Here is an 18,763-nt window from a genome sequence, read left to right on the forward strand (position 1 = left end):
TCCCCCAAGCTAAAGTGCAAGCCTTGTCATTTTGAACAATATTTTTGCAAGAAAAAGCTATAATGACACTGCAGTGCATGAATCAGTTCATTGCCTGAATGTTTAAAGGGTAAGAATAACCACTTTTTAACATTCAGTTATACTTATGTTGAAAAAATGCAGAAATACAAAAAACACACAAATAATTTAAATAAATATACATTTTACACAGATTCCTCAGAATCTACTATGATCTTCCCTCCGTCACCTCAAGGCAGGGATCCACAACCTTTTATACCCGTGAGCCACATTCAAGTGGAAAAAGTGTTGGGGAGCAACACAAGTATGAAAATGGTTACTGGGGGTGCCAATGAGAACTAGAATTGCCTATTTGATAGCCCCTATGTGGACTCACAGGCAAGAGAAGGCTCTGTTTGGCATTATACTTGGTTTTTATGCCTCCAAAACTTGCCTATTTACCAGGAATTCAAAAATAAGCACCTGCTTTAAAGCCACTGGGAGCAACATCCAAGGTGTTGGGGAGCAACATGTTGCCCCTGAGCCACTGGTTGGGGAACACTGCATTAAGGTGATGGATTCAGGGACAAGTCTAAAGATCCATCACTTTAACATGGAACACACTTCGAAATGGGTTGGGTGACTGTGCCAGCCAAAGGGGGAAATGGTACCAGCGAGCCAGAGTGCATCAATCAGTTCAGTAGGAGCCTGACCTCGTACAGCTTACTTAAAGGAAAACTATACCCCCAAACAATGTAGGTCTCTATAAAAATATATTGCATAAACAAGCTTATATGTAAAACCCTGCTTCATCTAAATAACCCATTTACATAAAATATAGTTTTTAGTAGTATGTGCCATTGGGTAATCCTAAATAGAAAATTGCCATTTAATTACCTCCTGGGATCATAGAATTCACAGTGCACATAAACAAGCCAAGGCACACATACATGCTAGGCCCCATCAGCCAATGAATGGACAGAGTTCTGCCTTTTGCTTCCACACTACTTCCTGTTACAGTTATATCTGTATTATATCTGGTCATGTGATCTCTGAGGGGAACACTCAGCCCATCACTAAATGGTGGCTCAAGGGAAAGGATGTAAAAGGGCAATGTTTACTGATATGTATATATATATATATATATATATTCTTTAGTAGATTCTTTAATAGGTCACTTAACATAATATGTTAACATGTAATATCCATTGGTTAAGTATTCATTCTGGGGGTATAGTTTTCATTTAAAAAAACTACTAAAGTCCTGGTGCTTTCTTGTATTTATTTGCACAATGCACCTGCATTAGTAGTTATTGATGGTATCTCTCTAACATACAAACTTGCATTCTCTGGGGAAAAAGGCACCAGTTTCAGGAAACTATTTTAGTTATTTAAACCTACAGCTTAGACAGACTGATTTGCACTGATAATGCAATGTTTCAGGCTTCAATCAGCCCTTCATAAAGCTCACTTATATACTAATGTATTTTACTCACAGTGGCGCAAAAAAAAATCCTTTTAGGGGCCCTGCTCACAAGTGCATGCACGTCCACTGCTGATAGTTTGCAGCAGGTGCACAAACTTTTTGGAAACAGAGTGGCTATAGAGTAAGCAAACCCTGCAGTTGCGGGCCCCCCGGGGGGCATGTGGTCTGCTTCTTCTATAGTTACACCAGTGCTCACTTATGTACTTGAGCAGGATACTATAGCTTTCATTGGATTCTTATGTCCTGCTATTATATACAGTATGAGGATCTTCTTCATCTTACCTTTATTGTCAAACTGCATTGAATCTAAGGAGAAATACACTTCTTGCATACAATTTAATTTATTTAGTTTTTGAAGAATTAAATATACAGCTCTCTTAGTCGATTTCTACCCACATTCTTCAAATCATTCAGTAGATAGTTAGATTTATTTATTCCTGAGGAACAATGAATGGTGCTATGAGCATGTCAAATATCCTGGTAGACAGCTCATTAGTGCTATCATTCTATCCCAACCTTAGGGACTTTTATTTTTATCGTCCAAGGTTTGGCTCTTTTGCTTTTCCTTGGTATCCATAGTGTCTGGAGCACTGTTTATGTATTGTTTATGGAGGGGGTATTCAACTCTGATAGGCAGTGGATGGAGTTGAGCCCCAGTAATAAGCAGTACAAAGTCCCAGTGATTGGGGGAACAGCAGCAGGAGTAGCAATAGTGGGCCCTGTTGGTTCTATGGATGAAAAGCAATACAGGTCATTTGCTATTATTAGGTATTGTATCCTTTTTAATGTTCCTGTACAATGCCACAGCAAGTAAGTAATTACTAAGCCATGGCTGCAGCATATTGCTATTATGACTGCTGCACAACTGCAATTCTAGTCACCCTCTCGACATGCATGCCCACTTTGGGATGCTGGTACCTCTAGTGCTGCAGGAGCACTGAAACTTGACTTTCATTTGTCAAGTAATAGTCATGTCAACAGATTTGGAAGAAGATGGCTAAAACATTTATTCGTTGGAAATTTTCAAAACCACAGACCTCAGTTTTAATCTTTATTTATGCACTGCACTTCAACTATGTTAAAAATCAGATGTGTGGAATAAATTAGTACATGGGTGCCGTGAACATTTTATGATATCTGCAAGTGCAGATCTGATAAACAAATATTTCCTCCAACAGATGGCAGAAATAAAAAAAGAAAGCAGAAGTTGGAAAAATTTTACATTTTTTGGGGCACAACAACAGATGTTGTTATTGGTGGTTAGCTGCTCTTTTAGTAGGTGCTCTGTAAGTGGAGTTAAAACACAGGAGATACAAACTAAAAGAGTTTAAAACAAGGTGGAAAGTTTATTTATTCTAGTTTTTTTTTTCTCCCTGGTTTTGTTTAACTGTTTTTCTATAACTGGGAGAACGAGTGGCAGCAGGATTGAAGGTCTGCCACATGTATACAGATTTGGAACAACAGTTTCAAAGTGCTTACCTCTGATGTGGATGTGAGACAATTGCCACTTTAGAGGCTTGTGCTAAAGCTCTAGAGCAACAAGTTGCAAGATTGACAATCTTGAGAGGAGTCTCTTGCTAAATGAGCAGGAGCTAGCAGGATCAGATAGTTTGGGGGGAGAAGAAAATCAGCAGGATGATGAGGCAGTAAGCTGGGTGACAGTTAGAAAATCTAGTGTGGTGAAAAGGTTGGCTGCTCCGGGGTTTGTGCATCCCAACAGATTTGCCAGATTGTTTGAAGAAGATGTGAGCTAGAACTCTGGACTGGTGGTTTTAGAATGGGCTGATTTTTCTAACAGCTGGTGGACCAGTTTTTCTAGTAGTGGTGGGGAGGAGAGCAGAGCTAGGCCTAAAAATTATGCAGTTATAGGGGATTCAATTATTTGGAAAGTGTACAGAGTAATCTGTCTACAAGATTGCTACAGCCGAACAGTTTGCTGTCTTCCTGGTGTCAGGGTTCGGCATGTGGTTGATCAGGTTGACAAATTATTGGGTGGGGCTGGGCATGACCCAATTGTCTTGGTATGTATTGGTACTAATGACAAAATAATGGCAAGTGGAGGACCTTAAAGAGGTCAGAGATCTACAGTATATATTTTTTGCAAATACACATTCCCCTGAATTCAAAATGGTTACACGTCTTTCTATTCTAAAATACCAAGCCCCAATCACCTCATAACTCCTACTATGCAGCATTTAACAGGTCATATGAACCCCAGAGTGCTACTGAACAGTTTGATGAACAGTTTAGCAAAGCACATGGCATTTAGAGACCCCAAAATAAACCTTGTGCACACTAATTTCATTGCTTACCTTTACCTAATTCTTAAACACAGCAGTTTTATGTGGGGTAAAAGCTGCAGAAATATTGGGTGGTCCCTGAAAACCATATATATTTGGAAAGTAAACATTCAGACAAGTCCAAAATGGGAGAATATTTCTTTCTACTCCAAACTATCGAATGGCAAAGCTTTCCTAAAGCAATTTGCCTAATTTATCTTGCACAGTTTTTTACATACAAAGGCAAATCACCCCAAATATGAATATGTGGCCTCACCACATATCGGGGCCTGCTTGGAGTCAGTCCTGTTATGGGGCAGGATGAATGTAGGGTTCACTTGGAGGATCCTGGAGGGTCGTTTGTGCAAAGTCCTGTGCAGCAGGAAGTGAGGCGGCGGCTCTGGGGGTGGGGAAGAAGGAACAGGGCAAACTGCAGACATTATACAGTCGTGTCTACTGCTTGGAGGTCGGCCCTGCGACAATCACATTGCAGGGCCGAAATGACAGCCCCTCTGGCTTGTTGCCCAGGGGGCTATTAGTGCTCCTGACTCTCTGCAGAGGTGGAACCTGCGGAGAGAAACCTCTATCTGTCCAAGAACGTGTGCCATATGTGCTTGGCAGATAAAGCCTTTTTCTGCAAGCACATATGGCGTATGTGCTTGGCAATTAAAGCATTCAATTTAGCTGGGACAGCAAAAACTTTCATCAGGTACAAAGAAGCAAATAAAACATGCAAAAAAGTTATCAGGCAAGCTAAAATAGAGATGGAAAGGAGTATTGCAGCTAGGAGTAAAAGGAATCCAAAATTATTTTTAAATATGTAATTAGTACAAAAAATGAAGCAAGAAGGGGTGGGAACCTTATTATCAGAGGGAGTCAGTTGGTTGTTGAGAACAGGGAAAAAGGAGAAATTCTGAACTCTTATTTTTCAGCTGTCTACACAACTGAAGAGGCAGATAATCAAGGCTTCCCTTTTAATAGACCCTGGTATAATACCCTGGTATTCATCCCAGGTTATTAAACAAGCTTAGCTATGTGATTGCCAAACCTCCTCACCTAATTTGTCAGGATCCATCGAGGTCTGGCATGGTGCCGAGAGACTGGTGAATTGCTAATGTAGTTCCATTATTCAAAAAGGGATCCGGTTCTCAGCCTGAAAACTATAGGTTGTTAGTCTGACATCAGTGGTAGGAAAACTTTTGGAAGAGGTAATAAGGCATAGCATAATTGAATACATTGTAAATCACAATACTATTTTGTGCCAGCATGGTATGCTTAACAGATATTGCCAGACTAATTTATTTGCCTTTTATGAGGAGGTGAGCAGGAATCTCAACCCTGGAATGGCAGTGGATGTTATCTACTTGGACTTTGTTAAAACATTTGATACAGAACTGCACAAAGTTAATGATAAATTTGAGAAATTTTGAGAAATATTGGCCTAGAACATAATATTTGTAATTGGAGAGAGAAGGATAGATTACAAAGGGTGGAGGTAAATGGAACATTTTCTAATTGGGTCAGTGTTGTTAGTAGAGTACCACAGGGGTCAGTCCTTGGTCCTTTGCTAAATGGTAGTGTGTTGGGGGGATCCTTAATGGAGAAGGATCTGGGGATTTTTGTAGATCACAAGTTGCCTAATTCTAGGCAGTGTTAAGGTGGCCATACACGCACCGATATTATCATACGAAACCTCGTTTCGTACGATAATCGGTGCGTGTATGGTATGTCAGCGAGCCGACCGATGTCGCAGGAAGCTGCTGAAATCGGTCGGCTCGTCGATCGGCCAGGTTAGAAAATTTTGATCGGGCGCCATAGAAGGCGCCTGACCAAAATTCTCCCTTCAGAGCTGAATCGGCAGAAGGAGGTAGAAATCCTATTGTTTCTACCTCCTTACCTGCCGATTCAGCCCTGAATGGTGTGTGGCGGATCTGACGATGTTTCGTGCGACCGATGGTCGTACGAAACATCGTCGGATCGCCACGTGTATGGCCAGCTTTATTCAGTGGCTACTAAAGCAAATAAAGTGCTGTCTTGTATAAAAAAGGGCATTGACTCAAGGGATGAAAACATAATTTTGAAAAAGGCACTTGATTGACCTGATTACTCTGTACAAGTACATTAGAGGGGATTACAGACAGTTAGGACATGTTTTTTTACCCATAAAAAGGATCAGTGTACCAGAGGTCACCCCTTTAGATTACAGGAACTTTCATTTGAAGCAGCGTAGGTGGTTTTTCACAGTGAGGGCAGTGAGGTTGGGGAATGCCCTTCCTAGTGATGTTGTGATGGCAGATTCTGTTAATGCCTTTAAGAGGGGCCTGGATGAGTTCTTGAACAAGCATAGTATCCAAGGCTTTTGTGATACTTAAAGCTACAGTTAGTATTGATGTTTGTATATATAGGTTATATATGTGACTGTATAGAGAGGTCAGTATGGGGTTTGCTTGGAAGGGTTAAACTTGATGGACTTTTCAACCCAACCTAACTGTGTAACTATCTTATTGATTGAACATACTGCAACTGCACAGACTGAAATTCTCTTTGTGGGGCCTCCTTAAAAGCCACTGATTATGCAGGGAGTTGCAGCTTATCAGTATTTGAAGACTGAGTTAGTTTTTTTTTTTTTTTTTTTTTAAATTTTGGACACAATGGGAAATCCTTTCCTGACAATTGCTGCTCTGAAGGACCCCAGACAGATAGTGTGAAGCTACTTACGTCTAAATGCACCCCTTTAAGGGTTCAACTTTATATTAGGAATAAGAAAAAACTCCATCAGGGTTTAATTGCTGGGAAGAATCTACTGCTCAATGTGAGTTCAGCATACAGAAGTTAGAGAGAATGCAGGCCAGGTGCAAGCAACAGCTGAGCCCATACTGTTCTAGCCATATGAACTCTTACTTTCCTTACACTCTCCTGTTGCTCAGTTCAGAGCCATCAGACAGGCCAAGAGAATTCCTGGGAGGATGTTTGCATCTCTATGTGCTTGTGAACCAATCTCATAATAATATAATGAGCTTGTAGCTGTGTTCAATAACAGCCCCCTCAAATACACTGTTAAAAACTTTAGCCATTATACATCTGTGTAACAGTCTAGTGGTGTAATTATGTATACAGCAGACCCGCTATCATCTATCTATCTATCTATCTATCTATATATCTATCTATCAATCTGGCTATCTATTTATATATCATTATCAATCTATCAGCTATCGATCAAACTATGGATGAATCTATCTTTCTGTCTATCCATCATCATCTTTGTATATATGTATCTGTCTCTCTAGCTAGCAGTCTGTCTGGCTATCATTCTTTACTTATGTTATAAAGTAAAGGCTGTAACTCTGTAACTTTGCTGTGTCAGTGGAAGAGCAGCAGTCAGTGCAGGTTTGTTGTGGCCCCACCCCCTCATCCAAAAAAGGAGCAGACAGGCCTGCTGCCACAGAAGCATCAGACAGAGGAGAGCAGATGATGAGGAGGTTGGAGCCCGGGATATTTGGAGTAGTTTTTATCTAGCAGAGAGTAGGGCAGCGATCTGCAGGGAATTTCACGGTAAGTAAAAGGCCTGGGAAAGTATTTGCACAGATTTGTACGGTCTTTGTAGCTTCTGTATTTTTGTGCTTTTTGCCATACAAGTGGTACAGCCACACTGATATGTCCTATAGGGAGATGACTGTAATTCTGAAGGAGAAAATAATGTAGGATATGTAACTGCCCTAACAAACTCATAGTATTTGGAACTGGATTTGATTGTCATAATAGTAATAATAGATATTTGAATAGTTTTTAAAATTACACTGGATTGTGTTGGATACAATTACTTAATATGCTGCCCTTATGATTTAATATTTTTAGTAACAAGAGCTGAGATTAAGCATAGTTCTGATTTCAGATAGTTGGGTAGGTGTTTTTAGATATATATATATATATATATATAATTTATATATTTATATATATATATATATATATTTATATATATAAATATTTTTTGCGACATTATGAAAATGCATCACTATTGCACAAAACTCACAATTCCTGTCATGATTTTATCTTGTATTTCTGGGTTTAATTACTTGTTAAAGGTGTAGTTCATACTGCAGACTTTAATATGTCTGCATTCATCAGGTTCATCATGACATGAGTATCGTCTGATACTAGAAAATGGCAATTGAAATATTAGTCTCATTTGGCTCCATAAAAATGCATGGCAATGAGCTAGTCAGTTTGACAGTACTGGGTTTTGGCAAAAATCAGATACAGAGGCTACTTTATATTAACAATTTTGTAGGTAAGAGTTTGTTGATTTTGTTATATGGCATGTCTAGTTTTATTGTGTAAATGATTCACATAAATATGCTTTGTGATTCAGTCATTCTCCCTTGTGGGTATATAAAGAAAATTGGCTCTCCAACAGACTATGTAGACTATGTATTATTTTAAAATGAGCTCTTATGTAGCTATTAAAAATAAGCCGTGCAACTAGGTTGTTGCAGCCACAAATTGTATCAAAGCCACGTTCCTCTTGGGCCTGTCCAGCTATACATTGGTCACAACATGCATATATTAGATATCTTTATAATTTTTCAAATGATCTGGTAACCTTTATCCTGGGGTGGAGGATGAGCATGAGCCCTGGGGCATTTTGCCCTGTTGGAATGCCTATTATTGTGCCCTGGAGAGAATCTTTTTCACATACTGCTCAGTACTGTAACATGACAGATTTGTTTATATTGATTTAAAAATATTTTCAAAATCTCCATTGACTTATAAGATACATTTACATTGGAAACATTAAAATAAATGTATCTAAAATCCAATCGACTGATAGCAAGCTTGTGGAAGAATTGTATAATGCTCCTAGTGATACAGTATATTTGGTTTTTAGCTGTATTTCAGTCCTTTGTACTTGTAACAGTACCATGTAGGATGAACAAAATGAACTAAATTTGAGATCTAGGATACAGCGACTATAAAAAACCACATAATGTTCTCAATAACTGCATAGCTGCCCTATACAAATGGTGATGGTGATTTAATGGTCTCATTTGGAATTTGCTTTCTGTTAAGTAATGTCACCCCTACTTGTGACATCTACACCTGCCATATAGTCACCTAAAGCTGCCAACTGTGCTAATTCACCACCAGCCTGACACAGACACAAGCTTCCAGTGGAAGAATGAAAAGCCCTTGTTTAGGAATATAGTTTGTTCCCAACTCTAAAAATCTCTTTTGATGTCATTACAGCAAATGAAGAACCAAGCATCTCAAAAGCATACCATTTGTTTCCCAATCAAAGGTATTTTTTGTTGTAATTTAAGGGAATTGTTGCATAAAATGAATCCTGAATGAATGATGATGGAATACAAAGTAATTTGGGATGTTTTGCCAGCTATTTTTATTGTTGTAAAATATCCAAAATTGCATCCATTGCTTTGTATACAAATATTGACACTGGTATACAAATATAAAAAAAAGATTAAATTATTGTTACAAACTATGAAGTAATTACAACAATTTCCAGTTATCTTAGACTAACTGTAGCCTACTACTGCCCACCCCCCACCAGCTAAGCAAGCAAGGGGGTGTCGAGAAGTGTAGTTTCACAACAGCTGAAGTGACAGGTTTCCTCTCCTTATTAACATATAACCTGATACAGAACACTTGTCAGTATTCAATTTAAACTCCACTAGCTTTCTGTTATAGAACCACTAAATACCAAAACTATGGCAATGAATTACTGCCAAAGTTTATACTTCACAGACTTTTATAAGCACAATTTACCAAGGCATTTGTACACAACCACTTAGCTCTGTTTTCTACTCTGTTTACTTAAAAGTCTTAGGGGGTGAGCATTTTGTCACCTTGATGATTTGTAGTGCAGACAGGGGACCACACATTGACCTGTATGGATATCACCTGCAAACATGGGTGCACTTGCTTGTCAGGTAATTATCGCTTGGAAAATGTGCCAGTCAGTCTGACATGTGCTGTGTGATCATGGGTTGCGGGCAATGGGTTCTTGTGATTATTTCAGAGCACTAAAAGTCACACCAGGATGGAGACACTTGTTATGAGGATACCAAGCCAACATCCAACACATGAATCAACTCACATCTAAGCAGTTTTGTGACGGTTATCCTGTCTTTAATGCTTTGCTGCTGGCACACATTTTACGGGCTGTCACCTTTAGCAGATGAGACAAGATTTAATGGCTGGAGTCTATGTTAGCTTTATATGATTGATTTTACATTAGTATAACAACTGTCAAACACTAATATCTCCACTGAAAGAACTGATTTCAAGTATTTAGCAAATATGTCAGTTGTATTAAGTAGTTAATATAGTGTTTTTTCTTAAAACAAAACACACAACTCTTGGTTTATGTTCATGGTTACAGACCATCATAGCCAGCATAAGATTCTATGTTTATGTTCACAAACCATCAAAACTACAACTCTATGTCAGCACAGGAATCCATAGTTGGTGGGCTTAACCTCAGAGACAAGGAATTAAGCAGATGTTTTGGATATTGGCTTGGTACCTTTCAACTTCACAGGACACATTTTAGGAATTGTAATTTACTGACTTTGGAATGTTATGGAATTTTGCCACAGAAACTGGGGCCTGTAGCTGGGTATGATAAGGTTAGGTCTGAGCTGGTTGGCAAGGCAAAGCTTGCCTGCAACAGTGGTTTAAAAATACAGGCATGTATTCCTTTATTCCTTTTATGTGCTATGTAAACTCAGTGCCTTCAACAGCCTGAATGAATATGTAGTTAGACCCTTTTTTGGTTGAAATGTTTTGCTCCATTCTTGCTCCAGTCCAGTTCCAGACTAACACCAGTTTTGTGTATTTGTCCAGTGCTGCTGGAGCTTTGCATAACATCTTTTTCAGGCAGGAAACAGTATTTTATTAGTTAGGGAAAACAAACCCCATCTCATTCATTGGTCCTTATACACTTGCAAATTCTGCAGCTGTTGGAACTGCTTTGTTGAACTTTCCCATCACACGGACAAAGGCTGAGAGTATAGGCAGGTTAGCTAGACCAACAGAGTGTCTTATTTTGTTGAACAACCAAAGCCTGGGACATAGTTTAACTGCAAAACACACAACTTATCTGCTCTATTGTCTGACTTCTTTATTGCTGACCTAATAGTTGTCAGGGTCAGTTCTTTAATGAAGGGGTTTCGGACAAGACAGTAGAAAAAGTAATGATTTGTGTGACGGTTGATTTCTTATTTTCGCTTAATTTTACTTATAGAGCAGTATTCATGAATATGAATTATATTAGTCAAATATAACATTACAATAAAATTGTATGAAAATTAATGAAATAGAAGAAATAGAACGCCTTTTCTCATCTGGGACTTATAGTAGATGAAGAAAACCTAGTTAAACAAAATAAACAAAATGTATTATATTTGGTCATGTATTTTTGGTCAGCGTTTTATTTTCTCCAAATGTAACGTTCCTCATTTAAGCCAAAAAGTTCTAATTTGGCTTCCATCCATAAAACATTCTTCCATTTTCCATCTGGTTTGTCCATATGATCTTTAGCAAACGTTAGCAATATTCGACAATATATTTGGGGGAGAGCAGTGACTTTCTCCTTGCTACCCTGCCATACACACCATTCCTGTTCAGTGTTCTCCTGATGGTGAACATCAACATTCGCCAATGTGAGACAGGCCTTCAGTTGGAGTTATCTTTGATGGTCGACCACTTCTGGGTATGATTTCTCCATTTGTACCCAATCTGTCTGACTTGATTAGTGGGGTCCAAACTCTTAAGAAATAGTCTTGTAACCTTTACTAGCTTTATGGTATCAACAACTTTTTTCTGAGTTCCTCAGACACCTCCTTTGTTTGAGACATGATACAAATCTACAAATGTGTTGTATGTGTGATCAGGCTTTGCTGGCTCCCCGTTCTTTAAATAAAACAGGGTCTCTCACTCACACCTGACTGTCATCCCATTTACTGAAAACACGAGACTCTGATTTCACCTTCAAATTATATGATAATCCTAAAGATTCACTTACTTTTGCCAAACTGTTATTGGATCATTTTTTTCAATAAATACATGAGCAAATATAATAATTTTTGTTTCATTTGTTTAACTAGGTTTTTTTCATCTACATTTTGAACTTGTTTGAAAATCAGATGATGTTTTAGGTCACATTCATATAAAAATATAGAAAATTTCAAAGGGTTCAAAAACTTACAAACTTTCAAGAACCACTGTAAGTAAATTGTCTGTATGTGTTAGTCACACATCTGTGTTTTAGTCCTTCATACTGACTTTTAGTTTCATAGCACCAATTTTTTATGCTTTTCATAACACATTCATGAATATGTCATTAGCCATTTGCGTGCAAATTTATATTTTTTACATTATTCTTGCTCAGTTTTTAGACTATTTTATATAGACAATTTTGTGCCTTTTTAAAATGTTTCTGGAGCTTTGCATCTTTTTTCACTTTCAGGCAGGATTCCTATTTTGTCTCTTTGCAATATAGTTTTCATTGGCTAAAATAGAACTTTTATCAGTTTTGAAAACTTCAGTTCCTAACTATGCTCATTCCCTTGGAGTAGGCACTTATGTGCAAGAGTCCAATTAAATGACTGTAAGGATACTGAGATATCCCTGCACCAAGCATATACAGTGAAACCTCAATTTTTCATACAATGAATTTATGTTTTCCCTCATTTGACACCATTTTGTGGTCCCACCAATATATAATGCATAATGTATTTCCTGTATTTTACATTTTCCCTGGATTTTACATCATTTTTTTCTGGTCCCCTGAAGAACTTAAAATGGGGGTTTTGCTTAAGATCAAAGGGTTATATGCATCATATCACTTCAGCTAGTTTATAAAGTCAGCTGTATGGGTGTTGGTAAGCCATCTGTCCAGTATATATTGATCATTCCTTATAATGTGCATATGTCCCAGCTGAACAAGGGCAGTCCTCAGTTTCACTTCTGCAAATGTTTAACTCGTGCAGCTTGCCTCCCATAGTTAAAAATGATGACACCCCACAGACTTTCATTGATCTCCCCATATATTTGCATCTGAAAGCTAAGAAGGAGAATAAAGAAGAATCCATACTGGTTGTTCCCTTTATGCAAGTCTATAAATTCCTTTTGGCATAGGTAAAAATAATCAAGGAAGAAATAGTTTGCTAAGCCTTTTTTTCAAAGGGCAGTTTAACATAAAATAATGTATCTTTAGTTATACAGTATGAAATATTATTTTAAGCCAATTTACAATTTATTTTTTTGCAGTCTGAAAATTTAAACTGTGAATTGACTTTGAACGCGATGAAATAGAAAGGCTGGAAAGAGAAGTTTGGAGAAACAATTGACCTCAGCCAAGGCTAATGGGTATTTTACAAGGTAAGTTCTGCTTTTCAGTGGGATGGGTTCCCAGGGCTGCATTTTCTATGCCCCGAGACAAAAGTAAAAAAAGCACAAGAGCATGCCCTTTAGTGCTCATTCATGAAGCACTTTTACCCAGGCAATGGCTGTTCTCTGCACTTAGTGCTGAGCCATCCCTGTTGTGACGTCTGCCACTCCTTAACTTGCATGCTGAAGTTATAGGACATGTATGGGGTCCCTACGTGCCTTCCACTCCTCATGATACAGCTCTGCCATACCCAGCGATGTATTCATGTGGGTGGCCACAGGTCAGTATGCACTGAAACAGAGAGCAGAGACCTGTGGCAATTCACATTTTTAGGAAGCAGTGTACAGAGTACACAGAAACGGTTGATTTTGCCTGTTTTTCACACTGTATGCACTGGCTAAATATCCCCTTCAGTTTTATTCTTTAAAGAACTAAAAAAAACCCACAGACATAGAGCAGCCCTGGAATTTATGGACAACTGACAACTATGGGCCAACCTAGCTGCTCTGAATTTACCATTAAAACACTCCTATATAGGAGTTTGTAGTTTAAGAACTAAAGCAACTTTAAAAAACAAAAAAAAAGTATTGATAAATATGGATATCTGCATCTAAACATGTAATATTTTTTTATTCCACAGGCAGGTAATGGATTCTCTGGCAAATAGATTCATTTCTGTTACCTCAGAACCACAGATGTTGGAAACTAATGTAACGTTACCATCTCATGTAAATGAATGTTCTATCCACGATGGGTTCTTATCATTGACACTTCCAGTTATGTATTCTATTGTATGTGGCCTCAGCTTACTGAGCAACCTACTGGCCCTTCTTGTGTTTTGGTCAAACAGTCAAAGATGTACATCTATGATAGTATATATGAGAAACCTGGCAGTGGCTGATCTTCTGCTCGCATTGTGTCTGCCCTTCCGTGTTGCTTATCAGAATCACAACGGACTACTGATCCTGTGCAAGATAGTTGGTGCATTCTTTTACTTGAACATGTATGCCAGTATAATGTTTCTGAGCCTGATAAGCCTGGACCGGTATCTTAAGATAATAAGACCACTACAGAAATACAAAATTCACAGTGTTTCCTGGAGTACAAGGGCCACTTGGATCATTTGGTTGATTAATCTAGTCTGCATAATTCCTTTCCTCTTCGAAAACAGAACTGGACCATGCAGCCAGAAGTGCTTTCACTTCCAGAGAAAAGGGTTAACTGGAGCTGTAATCAATCTAACCGCAGTCATTTCCTTCTTCATCCTTTTATTGCTCTTCGTCTATTTTTATGCAAAAATATCTTCCAAACTTCACAAGGCCTCCTTGGGAAGAACACAGCCACAAACTAAAAGAAATAGCAACAGAGCAATGAAGAAGACTTTTATTGTCCTGATAATCTTTATTGTGTGCTTTGTTCCCTATCATATTGTGCGTGTTCCCTACATCCTTGCCCAGATAGACATCATTGACACTGTCCCCTGGAAACAGACCCTTCATATCGCCAATGAATTGGTACTTTGCTTATCCACTCTGAACAGCTGCTTGGATCCTGTGATTTATTTCTTTTTGTCAGACAGCTTTAAACAAGCAGTGATTTGCACCTTCCAAGGAAAGCTCAAGTTAATTATGAACAATCAGGACAAAGTTGGGAACAGCAACAAATCTATTACTGATATGTAATATTCCCTGTGTATGTAATGCTTGGACATCCAGCTCACAAGTCTCCAGTTGCACTGAAATGCTAAGCAATACCTGCAACATAGTACAATATATTATTAATAGATGTGCAGCAGTTTCTGTATGCCAGAAGAGAGCTAGGGAAATAGTATCTCCCTCAATGTTGTTATACTACGACTCCAATGATCCTATCAAACACTTTGTGGTAGAATTGTGAGAGCTGTAGTTCAACAACATACCTAATCCCTCCCTGCATTAGGATGTGAAAATTTCTCTGCTGCTTTCAGACTTCCGGGAAAGCATTTCTCTTTCATTTCCTGACCAGAGAGCAGTGCTTATAGCTAGAATTAGATAGAAGATGTGAGTGGGAGTTTATGTGGGCAGAGAATGAAAGTGAGAGCATTAATACTGATATATGTTAATATTATTTGTATTATTTTGCTATATTTTGTTTATTTGTTTTATTGCATTTAGTTTATTTTTATTATTTGTAGATTACTTTTGCCTTTAACTGAAGTAAGTATATTCATAATACCGCCAATATTTGTTACCTGCAGGAAATTTGTGCTACCCATGGGTTACATATATGTTAAAAATTCCTTTGCAATCAGAACAAATGAAGCAACTTTGAGCAATTACACAAGTAATGTATATTATTTACTGGGGAGTTGGGGAGTGAAGGTATTTTCAGGCACAAATTTCCTGTGGGCACAAGAGTTGTTAAAGCGTTGCAGAACCAGACACAGACACATAGTAGCTTTGTATTTAAAATGTGTAGGAGCCGATATATTGACCGTCGACCCAGGGAATCCAGAAAAAATTATTATTAAGTCGCTCCCACAGTGTCAGGCAGGCAATGAGAGAAGCAGTGCATCCTGCCTCCCCGTGTTTGAATACATTGACAGAAACGGAATTTGGCCTATGCGCAAAGTGACAGATGGATATCTTCTCTGTCAGTGCATACACACATGAGGTGATGCTGATGAACCAGGGTTTTCTCTGCTGCTGTGTCTTACATAAGCCTAATGCAACAAACAAAAAACTATGAAAACTATAATGGTCATTGATGTCTAAGGGGGGGCATTTACTAACTTTAGTATGTTTTTTTTTTTTTTTCATGATTCGTGAAATTCAAATCGTTTTTGTACAAAAATCACAAATTTTTCACGATTTATTAAATATAAAATCTACAAAAAACACTAATGCAAAACTTTGCGGTCTAAAAGTTGTTGAGGTCAGTGGGAGCTGTCCTAGGCAATTTGTAATAATCTTTATTTAATTTGTGGTTTTAGAGGTTTTCGGGGTTTTTGTTTTGTTTGTAACACGAAGAACACGAAGATTCATGAAAAAAACTGTTTTTGTTCTGCATTTTAATTCATTTGTGCGTTTTCAATTTGGATCTTTTAATAAATGAGTCTAGTTATGGTTTCAAAAACCTCAAAAACCACCAAAATCTCAATGAGATAGGGACCAAGCTCTGCCATCCTGGGTACAGGCCCTGTATGTAGATCTGCCAAGGTGTGCTGCAGCCAACTATGAGCCATATGTAAATGCATGTGCTGCTGTTGTTTTAATGTTTGTCAAGAGCTTTTCAAACTTCTTTATATTCCATCTTTGCTTGCATTTGCAAACATAAGTGAGGATTAATAAGATAAAGCCCACACCTTTGCAAATGTGTTTACTCCCCATAGTATTGGATAATATAACCTTTGACATCCATTTGGCACTTTGCTAACTGAACCATCTAAGAATATACCATTCTTTAAATTGTAAACATACTGCTGTGTGCACCTGTTTACACATATACCAGTTATTCCTGCAATGTGTCACCTCCAATATGCACGGAAATCTGTACTGACAGCAACAGATAAACAAATACACATAACAGTTTTATTATATAGACAATATATTGTAAAATATAAGAATATTACAAGTTGTTCCATGACAGTATAAAAGTCCAGTGCCATACAAATGTGCATATGTGTGTGTGTCAAAATTTTTATTTTGTTGTTTTTTTGTTTTTGTTTTACTATATTACACTGTGTACATTGCAAATACAGATTATGGGACCTGCTATCCAGAATGCTCAGGACATGGGGTTTTCCGGAAACCGGGGCTTAATACATAATTTAGATCACCATACCTTAAGTCTGCTCAAAATCATTTAAACCAGCACTGTCCAACTTCTGTGGTCTGAGGGCCTCAATTTTTCTGGCCTACATGGTAGAGGGCTGATAATGGAAGCCAGTTTTGACCACTCCCCTTTTTAAAACAGCACCCACTTCAAATCACACCCATGTTATCACAAGACCATACCCACATTAATGATGGTAGTGCAACAAAAACCCAAATGGTTGGTGCTGACTGCAGGGATATCACCTTTCCTTCATTTGTGAAATGATTTTAAGACATACCCTTTAATCTATATGCCTCCCCTGTTGATAGCACAGCAACCTTCAACATATAATTACACATCTTAGGGACCTTATAATTACTATTTCCAAATGCTAACAAACTCCCAGAACAAACCCCTGCAAGGTTCACCACACACAGGCATCATAGGGCAGGGAGAGTATGGCACATAGGCAGCACATAGTGACACAATGCTGGCACTGCTACTAGTCTGAGGTGTGAACATGTGAACAATGTGGGCGCTTACAGTCTGAGCTTAAGTTGTAAACAAAAATGCAGGGACTAAAAGGGGTAAACAATTCAAGGGTGAGGCGTGAACAATGCAGGGGGCCACTTAATCACAGTACTGATACTATTTAAAGGAGAAGGAAAGGCTAATAAAGAGTTAATCTCAAAATGCAGGCATAACTTCAGTTGTCTCAATAGTGCCCTTAAGTCTCCCCATATTTCAATTGTTCAGATGATCAGAAGCCAAACAGGAAGAAAAAACACTGAGCAGGGTAGAGAAGATTCCCATAATGCAACGCTCCTCCCCAGACTTGGTGACTTGGGACTGTAGGCGGTGCATGCTCACACAGCAGGTTGCCATTGTGACGCAGCAACGGAGAACTCTGTGACATGCAGACCCGGCAGGTGGGGGGAGCGGGGGGGACAGGTGCGGGGAGTGGCGGAGGGTTTGTGGCAGGAGCGGGGAGCTGGGGGGGTTTGTGGCAGGAGCGGGGGGTTTGTGGCAGGAGTGGGGAGCTGGGGGGGTTTGTGGCAGGAGCGGGGAGCAGGGGGGGTTTGTGGCAGGAGCGGGGAGCTGGGGGGGTTTGTGGCAGGAGCGGGGAGCTGGGGGGGTTTGTGGCAGGAGCGGGGGGGTTTGTGGCAGGAGCGGGGATCGGAGGGGGGGGTGGCTTGTGCTTTTCAGGAATAGCCCATACAGACATGCTGGACAAGATGGCGGCGCCGTTCACTGAAACAATTATGTAGGTTCTAGTATGTGTATCTCTGTAAATCTTTCATTAGGCAAGCCAGGAATATAGCGTTTTTACACAGCAATAGTAGTACTATTTAATAGTGTGCTTAATAGATTTTGCCTTTCCTTGTCCTTTAAAGCTTACACAAAGGTAAGCAGTCACAGCACTCAGACAGGTGGGGGACCACAAAGGGAGGGGGTGCCGCGGGCCGCCAGTTGGACAGGACTGATTTAAACTTTAAATAAACGCAATAGGATTGTTTTGCCTCCAATAAGGAACAATTATATCTTGGTTAGAATCAAGTACAAGGTACTGTTTTATTATTAAAGAGAAAAATGAAATCATTCTTAAAAATTTGAATTGATGAAAATGGACTCTATGGGAGCTGACCTAACCATAATTCATAGCTTTCCGGATAACAGGTTTCCCATTCATTCTACCATTTAAAATTTTATTTTTGAACCAATAAATGTCTTTTTTTAATGTAATATTCGTGTAGAGGCAGCCATCTGAGGTCATTGTGCCTTGTCTTCTGCTTTCAG

At 38.8% G+C, this 18,763-nt stretch overlaps 1 protein-coding gene across 2 annotated transcripts; it reads left to right on the forward strand.

The window, feature by feature from the left end:
• The first annotated feature begins 7,145 nt into the window (after positions 1–7,145).
• LOC100496628 (probable G-protein coupled receptor 34) lies at positions 7,146–16,826 on the forward strand. Of its 2 annotated transcripts, XM_004916897.4 has the most exons (4): positions 7,146–7,314; positions 9,007–9,058; positions 13,051–13,161; positions 13,812–16,826. In XM_004916897.4, the coding sequence occupies exon 4, from the start codon at positions 13,819–13,821 to the stop codon at positions 14,851–14,853; it is 1,035 nt and encodes a 344-aa protein (XP_004916954.1). In that variant the 5' UTR covers positions 7,146–7,314; positions 9,007–9,058; positions 13,051–13,161; positions 13,812–13,818; the 3' UTR covers positions 14,854–16,826. The 2 variants fall into 2 exon arrangements, with proteins under 2 accessions (XP_004916954.1, XP_004916955.1); XM_004916898.4 differs by lacking the exon at positions 9,007–9,058.
• Positions 16,827–18,763: the final 1,937 nt, after the last annotated feature.

Source organism: Xenopus tropicalis, chromosome 8 (assembly GCF_000004195.4).
Source record: "Xenopus tropicalis strain Nigerian chromosome 8, UCB_Xtro_10.0, whole genome shotgun sequence".
Classification (NCBI taxonomy): Eukaryota; Metazoa; Chordata; class Amphibia; order Anura; family Pipidae; genus Xenopus; species Xenopus tropicalis.

Excerpts from the sequence above, each read along its gene's own strand:
- LOC100496628 (XM_004916897.4), top strand. The coding sequence starts at position 13,819 with ATGGATTCTCTGGCAAATAGATTCATTTCTGTTACCTCAGAACCACAG.